Below are 9327 nucleotides of genomic sequence, written 5' to 3' on the forward strand. Positions count from 1 at the left end.
CAAATATCTCTTTCCATTCATCAATCAGTGGAATCCATCCCATTGTTTCTTTTATCTCTCAGTGCTAGCCTTATCTATAGGCTGATCCACAACTCATTTGTAAAGACAAATTCAACATTCCTCTCAAGGGGAAGCTACTAGGTGGCACCTTGGCTTTAGCACACACTAATAAAAGGTGTCTGTTTTCAATGGGGACATTAAGGAGTTGTAGATTGCTTCAAAACAGAAAAAAAAAAAAGGGGGGAACACTCCTTTTGGCCTGTGTGCAGCCAGTTCTCCAAGTAAAGCAGATCCCAGGTGAGTGAGGACAGACAGGATGGAGTTGGGGAATGTGCAGCAAGGTTGTCCACAGTGGCTCAGACCTCAAGGCACAGCTTCTCTGAGCAGGCCAGACCTGAGGAGAGACCCTGCATCAATATCAATCACAGAATGCTGGAATCACCTCTGCTCTAAAGAGAATAGCAATGAAATACAGTCTTCAAAATAGGAATGTGTATTTCTTAGAATGTCTTGGAAATATTTCTCCATAACTGGATTTGAAAATATTCCTAATGAATGAACTTCACCAGAGGGAAATCAAGGCAGAGCCATGGTTTATCAGGATTTGCTTGATCCCAATCAGCCCCGTGGTGCATTTGGAGCTGAGCCCTTGAACCTCAGGGCCTGAGAGGAGATTGCACAAACCTTTCCAGGAGTCCAAGGCAGAAGAAAAACCCAAAGTGTCTCAAAGCATTAATGGGTCTCACCGAAGTCCATCCCCAACACAGGCTCCTCATGGACTCCTTGGAGGAAAGAAATGGATGCCAGGATCGCCCAAAACCCTCTCAGAGAGTCAGAGAGGAAAGGAAAATCCAAACTACCTTTGAAACCTTGAGTATCTCAAAATATTAATGAGCCCCACTGAGTGTCAATACAAAGCTCTCAAGGGACTTATAAAAGTAGATAATTAGGGCCATGATTGCATAAACTACTAGAAGAGTTGGTGTCAAAAGGGAAACTCAGAGTACCTTAAAAAACTGAAGTACCTTGAAACATTAATGAGCCCTAATGAGTGTTGTTACTTATAAAGGTTCTCAAGGGACTAATTAAAGCAGATAATTGGAGGCCATGATTGCACAAAGCTCTCAGAGACTCCAAGGCAAAAGCAAAACCCAAAGTCCTCTGAAAAACCTGCAGTCCCTGGGAGCATGAAGGAGCCCCCAGGGCCATTCCTGACCAAGGCTCCCCAGGGACTCGTCCCAGCACATCCCTGAGGCCACTGGGATGTGGGGGGATGCTGAGGGCAGGACAAGGGGTGACAGTGGCCAGCCTTGCTGGGGCTGTGCCAGGAGGCCCCAGTGGCTCAGGACAAGGTGTCTCCTCCCAGCCCTTGGTGGCACAGACCCTGCTGTGCCCCAGGGCACCAAGACTTGGCTTCTCTTTGTCCCCACGTGTCATCTCTGCCTCCAATTTCCTGCTCTGACTGGAACCTGGGGGCACTTTCTCAGTTGTGTCCCTCAGAGGGAACCATTAAAACTTCAGGAAACTTTGGAGTTTGATTGTGAATTGGAGTTCTTGAGAGGTTTCTTCAGCTCCCACTCAGGGACTGATGCTCAGAGACTCAGCCCCAATCCCCAAGAGGGTCATTAAAATCCTTGTGCTGTGTCTGTGCTGATGAGCCAGGCTGGGCTCCTGGCTCAGAAGGCGATCCTGGTAACCAAGAAGAGCTTCAAAAACACATTTCTCTTCATGAGCAGCTCTTCTCCCAGCCCCGCAGGGCTGGGGCACTGCCTGCAGCCACCCCAGGCACAGCACAGAGGCACAGAGAGCTTCAATCAGTCAGGGCTGGGAAGATGCTCACAAGTGACTGGGGCAGAATCACTCCCAGCCTTGACACAGGAAGCCTCTGGCTGCAGGACAATGCAGCTGCAGCTCCTGCAGTGATCTCCTAAAGCTGCAACATCCCAATGCCTGCAGACTGTGTGAGTACATTCTCTGATGATCTCTTGTGTAGAGCAGCCAGGGGTGCCCAGGGCTGTGGTGCAGAGCAGGGTCCTGCAGCCCAGGGTGCTGTGCTGGGGCAGGGACTCTGCTGCCTGCCAGGGACAGCTCTCAGCCAGCCCTGGGAGCTGCTCCCAGCACTGGGGGACAAGGTCTGGGTGGAAGGAGAGTGCTAGTAATGCTTGGAAGGTTTCTTGTGTGGTGAGGATGCTGTATTGTTCAGGGCTGCTCCCAGTATGACATTTAACTCCAGACCACTTCCAAGGAGATTATATAGGGAGCACAGCAATTCAGGGGCTACATAAAAAGGAAAATGCTGCTTGTTTAGTTTACTGCTCTGGGTTGCCTAGATGGGAAATTGCAAATAGATATTTATCTCTCAGTTCAGGTAGAGAGAAATAAGAAATTTATTTCTCAGATCTTAAGCATTCAGTCACAGAAATCAGCACAATGTCCGTTACAGGCAGCATCAGTGTCACTTTTCCATCCTCCTCAGGCTGCTGTAACGATGCCAACATAGACTGCAGAGGGAGAGCTGGCTCAGGGCAGTGCCCTGTGCTGGGAGGGGTGTGCAGGGCAGAGCTGAGCCCCCAGGGCTGGGCTGGGCTCTGGCAGCACTGGCAGGGCCCAGCCCTGGGCACAGGGAAGCAGCTGCTGGCAGGGACAGCTCCAGGCAGCAGAGCCCTGGGCAGGCAGTGGGGGGAAAGTGACACCAAGCTGGGCTGGGATATTTCAAGTCCTCTCCAAACTGAACTATTCCATGATTATTTTTTTACAGATCCCCATGCCAAGATACAACAAATGTCCAACAGCAGCTCCATCAGCCACTTCCTCCTGCTGCCATTGGCAGACACGTGGCAGCTGCAGCTCCTGCACTTCTGCCTCTTCCTGGCCATCTCCCTGGCTGCCCTCCTGGCCAACGGCCTCATCATCAGCGCCGTAGCCTGCGGCCACCACCTGCACACCCCCATGTTCTTCTTCCTGCTCAACCTGGCCCTCACTGACCTGGGCTGCATCTGCACCACTGTCCCCAAAGCCATGCACAATTCCCTCTGGGACACCAGGACCATCTCCTATGAAGGATGTGTGGCCCAGGTGTTTATGGTTGTCTTCTTCCTTGGATCAGAGCTAACCCTTCTGACCATCATGTGCTACGACTGCTACGTGTCCATCTGCAAACCCCTGCACTACGGGACCCTCCTGGGCAGCAGAGCTTGTGCCCACATGGCAGCAGCTGCCTGGGCCAGTGCCTTTCTCAATGCTCTGCTGCACACAGCCAATACATTTTCCCTGCCCCTGTGCCATGGAAATGCCCTAAGCCAGTTCTTCTGTGAAATCCCACCCATCCTCAAGCTCTCCTGCTCCAAATCTTATCTCAGGGAACTTAGGATCATTGCTGTTAGTGTCTGTTTGGTATTTGGCTGTTTTGTGTTCATTGTTTTCTCCTATGTGCAGATCTTCAGGGCTGTGCTGAGGATCCCCTCTGAGCAGGGACGGCACAAAGCCTTTTCCACCTGCCTCCCTCACCTGGCTGTGGTCTCCCTGTTCCTAAGCACTGCACTCTTTGCCTACTTGAAGCCCCCCTCCATCTCATCCCCATCTCTCGATCTGGCCCTGTCAGTTCTGTACTCAGTGGTGCCTCCAACCCTGAACCCTCTCATTTACAGCCTGAGGAATCAGGAGCTCAAGGCTGCAGTGTGGAGACTGAACACTAGATGGTTTCAGAAACAGTAAACTGCTGGCCAATTTCTGAAAATCACTTGTAATAAAAATCTCCTTTGATTCTTCTTGTTGGTTTGCTTGTTGGTTTGTTCTTTACTTTCCTTTGTTTTAGCTTTTCAACATTGTACACAAAGAAATGTCATTATTTGTGCTGTATTTCCTTTTGATTTTCTCCATCTTTTCTGTGACCCAGAGACTGTGTCAATGAGGGGCTGTGCTCTTGGTAACTTTAAATAAAATAAAATAAAGATTCTCCCAGCAAAGATTTCTCCAGACATGCCCCTTTTCTTCCCTTCTCTGCAGCTGCAGCAGCAATGTCTGTGTGCAGAGCTGGGGGCAGATCAGTGCTGGCACAGCAGCTGTGCCCAGCAGCAGCAGCAGCACTTGGTGTTGCCAGTGCTGCTCCCGTGCCACTGCCCCGCTGCCCTCCTGGCCCTCGTGTTGCTGCAGGGCCTGAGTGCTCTCGGGGCCGGGCACAGCCCTGGGGGTGGCAGTGCCGGGGCTGCAGCAGGGACAGGCCATGGGCACTGCTGGGGCAGCGCTGACGCCTCAGGCCACGGCCTGGGGGCTCCAGGCTCCTTGGCCAGGCTCTCTCCACAACACTTGGCCAGCCCAATGCTGAGCACAGAAAAGCCCCGGGAGCAGCCCCAGGCTGGCCGTGGGCAGGCTGGGGGCAAACAGCATGGCTGGTGCTCTGCAAGGTCCCTGCAAGGGGGACACCCTGGCAAGGAGCAGCAGAGCAGGGGCTGATCCATCCCCACTGCACTGGACACCCCAGGGCAGCGTCCCAGAGCGTCCTCATGCACCTGCCAACAACATCCCCCCTCTGCAGCCCTGGCCTCTCCCCCAGCTCACACAGGAGCCGCATCCTTGCAGGCACACACACGGCAGCACTGGCTCAGGAGCCCCTGTTTGCATTGCACACAGCAGGCTCAGCACCCCCATGGTGCTGCTGTGGGGACATGGAGCTGAGTGAGCACAAATGCCATCAGCCCCTGGGGCCAGCAAGGGCTGGGGGACGGCAGGGAAACCACTCAGCTTTGTCGTGGCCTCTGAAGTCAGCCAGAAAGTTTGTTCCCATGAGCTGTGAGTTTCCTTTCCCACTGCAGACGATGCTGGCCAGAACCAGGGCCGAATGGCAGCCACCCCCAAACTGCCCTGAGCATTTCCTTGGCTTCACCTTTCTTTACTCTTTCCTGATCCAGATTTCTTCCTCTTGCCCATCACTGTCCCCTCCCCTGCAAACAGCCCATCCCTGTTTGCCCCTTCCTCTCTGGCCTCACTCCCCATTTCTGTTCCCAAATTGCAACCATGAGAACATCCCTTGGGGAGCAGGATCATCCTCCAAGTGCTTCAGGAATTGTCTACAGGGTCCTGCAGGGCCTCGTGCTGCTCCCTTGCCAGAGGCACCACAGGCCAGGAGGGCACATCTGGGCTGCTGTGTCTGGGTGTGGGGCTCCCTGTTGTGGGCAATGAGGAGGGGCTGGAGAGGCTCTGCAGGACTGACAGGATGGGCTTTGGGGCTGTGTGGAGAAGCTGAGGGACCTGGGCTGCTGGACCTTGTGAAGAGGAGGCCCAGGGCTCATCCTGCAACTGCTCCAGGGGTGGTTTCAGAGAATCATGGAATCAGAAAAGCTGGAAAAGACCTTGGAAATCATAAAGTCCAATCTGTGCCCTGACATCACCTTGTCTCCCTGAGCCTCCTCTTCTCCAGGATAAACAACCGCAGCTCTCTCAGCCACTCCTCCCAGGACTTGTGTTCCAGACCCCTCACCAGCCTTCTTGCCCTTCTCTGGACATGCTCCAGACCCTTCTGTCCTTCCTAAATTGGGGGCCCCAGAACTGGACACAGCACTCGAGGTGCTGCCCAACCAGTGCTGAGCACAGGGGAAGAATCACTGCCCTGCTCCTGCTGGCCACACCATTCCTGATCCAGGCCAGGAGCCATTGGCCTTCTTGGCCACCTGGGCACACTGCTGGCTCATGTCCAGCCTGCTGTCCATCAGTGCCCCCAGGTCCCTTTCTGCCTGGCTGCTGTCCAGCCACTCTGTCCCCAGCCTGGAGCACTGCAGGGGTTGTTGTGGCCCAAGTCCAGGATCTGGCACTTGGTCTTGTTAAACCTCTCCTTCTTGGATTTGGGCCCTGGATCCAGCCTGTCCAGGTCCCTCTGCAAAGCCCTCCTACCCTCCAGCACATCCACACTCACACCCAGCTTGGTGCCATCTGCACATTTGCTGATGCTGCACTCAATGCCCTCATCCAGATCATCAATGCAGATATTGAAATCCACGCTGGCTGGCTCTGATCCCTCAGCCATCCTGGAGGTGCCCTGTGATGGCACTCAAGGTGATCTGTTCCATCACCTCACCAGGCACCCAGGTCAGGCTGACAGGCCTGCAGTTCCCCACATCCTCCTTCCAGCCCTTCTTGGGGATGGGCTCACATTGGCACCTCCAGTCCTCTGGCACCTCCCTGCTGAGCCAGCACTGATGAGAAATGATGGAGAGCAGCTTGGGGAGCTCATCCAGCAGCTCCCTCATCCCCCTAGGATGGATCCCATCTGTTCCCAGAGACACCTGTGAGCATCTGAGTGGCTCAGCATGTCCCCAGCTGCTTCCTCCAGGATTACAGGGGTCTGTTCTGCTCCCTGTCCCCATCTACCAGCTCAGGAGAACTCTTGTCCTGAGGACAATTTGTCCTATTGTTAAAAACTCAGGCAATGAATGGGTTAAGTAGCTCAGCCGTTTTCTCATCTTCAGTTTCTCTATTCCCCACAGCATCCAATAAAGAGCTGAGATTCTCCTTGTCCGCCGGTTTGCTAATAACTTCTTTATAGAAATATTTTCTATTATTTTTCACAGAAGTGGCCAGGTTATGTCCTAATTGAGTTTTCACTTCTCTCATTTTCTTTCTGCATGACCTAACAACATCCTTAAACACTTCCTCAGTTGCCTGCACCTCTGTCCAAAGGTGATGCACTCTCTTTTCTCCCTTAGTGCCTGGAAAATGCTCCATATCCAGCCTGGCCAGTCATTTTCCTCTCTAGCTCACTTCTGGCACACTGGGACAGGCTCCTCCTGCTCATTCATGATTTCTTTCTTGAAGTGTCTCCATCCTTCTTGTAAAGCTTTGTTTTTAAGGACTGTTTCCCTTAAAACAGTCAGTTATCCCCAAATCTGTATCCTGAATAGGCTGAATTCTGCTCTCTGTAAGGGCAGTGTAGAAATTTTGTTGATGCCCCTCCTTCTTTCACAGAATATTTAAAAACTCAATAATTTCATGGTCACTGTTCCCCAAACAGCCTCTGACCACCACATCTCCCACCAACCCTTCTCTGTTTGTGAACAGCAGGAGACAGAGCTTTCCTGGGCGGTGGGAGCGTTACCAAAAATTCAGTAAAATAAAAAAACTCCCAAACACCAATATAGCATTGAAAAGCAGCATTCTTTATGTGGCTGGATACACAGGGGGACAGCTCCTCCCAAAGCCGTGCATGCTGAGTACTGGAAATTTCTTTTATATTCTGTACTCTGCAAACTTATTCATTGATTGTCCTGGACTAAACACACATATGATAATCATTTCCCCAAAATCATTAACATATTTCCCCTCCCCTTTACCTATGGGTTCTTCTGTCCTGGGGGTCTCTCTGGTGGTCCCTGGTGGTCGTGGACCCCAATGTTCCAGTTCAGCCTGGCTGAGCTGGCAGGACACTGAGGCTGGGGAACTTCCAGTTCCCCTTCTCACACAACGGGCATTGTGCAGGTTCCAGAGGCCAGTGGTTTTGGAGAACGGGAATTGTGTTAGCTCAGCTGGGGTAGGCAGTTTATCATCTGGTAACATGAGGTCACAGAGTGGGCTGTGACATCACAGAGTGAGGTATGTGAGGTCATTGAGCAGCTACAACATCATAGGCTGTCTCTGTGACATCACAGAGCTGAGTGTGACATCACATGACAGAGATGTGACATCACAGAGCAGGCTGTGACATCACAGGAGGGGCTGTGTGACATCCCAGCAGGGCTGTGTGAGGTCACTGGGTTGGTCACTCTGCCCCAGCCCCCCCTCACAGTTGCCCCAGACAAGTCCAATGCTGTTCATGCCCAGCAGGGTCCCCTGTCCCCCGGGATCCCCCTGCTCCACCTGGAGCCACAGCCTCCCCCAAGGATGTTCCACAAATCAACCCCAGAGCCTGACACGGGGACAAGGGGCCAGGGCTGTGTGACCAGGACATCAAGGACGTGGATTATCCAGGTCACTGGGGCCTGGTTTGGGTTGCCCAGGGCAGGAAAGATGTCTGGCAGCTGGAGCAGGGTGAGGGAAGGGCCTCCAAGGTGGGGCTGGAGCCCTTTGGCTGTGAGGAGAGGCTGAGGGAGCTGGGCTTGTCCAGCCTGGAGCAGGGAAGGCTGAGGGGCTCCTCATGCCAGCAAGGACAGGAGTTTAAATGAGTCAGGCTGGTTTCAGTATTTCCACAACACAAAACACAGCATGAATTCCCTTGCTCCATCAGCCTTGAAACTTTTGCATGTAGAAGATTTTTTTCAAGCTTTTTTAACCCCACTCCCAGCAGAGCATCCTGATACAACACCTTGATTGTTTTTATACCTATTGCAGCATCATCTGTGCCTAAAATCAACTTTGTAGAGAAATCCCCTATGGATGGTGGACCTCTCAGATGCTTCTGGGATGTCTCTCATTGTTGAGGGAAAAGTTTCAATGTTTATTAAATTTTATGATGTTTACATTTTTATGTTAGCAATGAAGAGAAACCTTTCCCAGCCTCTGAAGTCCTACCAGTTCCTGACCCCCAAAGCACAGAAACCTGATGAGGCAGTGGGGATCAGGAAAGGGCATGGCCAGGGATTTGAGGTGGTTGTGAGCCCAGGGCAGGAGCCAGCCCTTGGCCTTGGTGAACCTCATCCAATTGTCCTGGGCCCATGGCTCCAGCCTGTCCAGATCCCTCTGCAGACCTTCCTGCCCTGCAGCACAGCCACACTCCCACCCAGCTTGGCCTCACCTGGACACTGACTCAGGGTGCCCTCCATGGCCTCGTCCAGATGAGCAAGAAAGAGATTTCACTGCCCTGGCCCCAATCCTGAGCCCTGGGGACACCCCTGGATGTGGCTCCATTGCCCAGCACTCCTTGGGCTGGAATTCTGTTTTTTATGGAGCTGTGCCTGCCTTTGGTTTTGTTTGCTGACAATAAATGAACATCCCTCTGTGTCTGGGGCAGCTCCTTCTCCAAGGAAAGCAGGTGGGAGTTGGAGCCAAGGAGCTGAAAGCTGCAGGCACAGCCTGGAGGGGAGGAAGCTCAGATTTGCACAAGGCTGCTCTGAGTGCCAGGGGTAGGATGAGGGAATTGATGGGGTGAGGGTAGGGACAAAGTCTGATTGATTGTCAGCCATAAAGGGTCTTGATTTTCATATCTATTCAGTCTGCATTAGGAGGTTCTCAGGATCACTATCAACTGGAGATTACTGATATTAATCTATAAAAAGGAAAACAAAACTAAATGTGACAAAAAAAGTCCCTGAATTAAACAAAACATGGTATATTCTCTTTGAATACATTTCTGAAATCTGTATTATTAACCACAGAAGAATTAAAGACTTAAAATGAAATTAT

General features: G+C 52.2%; 1 protein-coding gene across 1 annotated transcript; it reads left to right on the forward strand.

Annotated features, from left to right (window-relative positions):
• The first annotated feature begins 1497 nt into the window (after positions 1–1497).
• LOC148218832 (olfactory receptor 14I1-like) lies at positions 1498–6748 on the forward strand. The gene is made up of 3 exons (XM_088157785.1): positions 1498–1961; positions 2759–3226; positions 6699–6748. Exons 2-3 carry the CDS (start codon positions 2782–2784, stop codon positions 6746–6748), a joined length of 495 nt encoding a protein of 164 aa, XP_088013911.1. The 5' UTR covers positions 1498–1961; positions 2759–2781.
• The last annotated feature ends 2579 nt before the right edge of the window (positions 6749–9327 follow it).

The sequence above is a fragment of the Sturnus vulgaris genome, unplaced genomic scaffold (genome assembly GCF_052056855.1).
Source record: "Sturnus vulgaris isolate bStuVul1 unplaced genomic scaffold, bStuVul1.hap1 Scaffold_157, whole genome shotgun sequence".
Classification (NCBI taxonomy): domain Eukaryota; kingdom Metazoa; phylum Chordata; class Aves; order Passeriformes; family Sturnidae; genus Sturnus; species Sturnus vulgaris.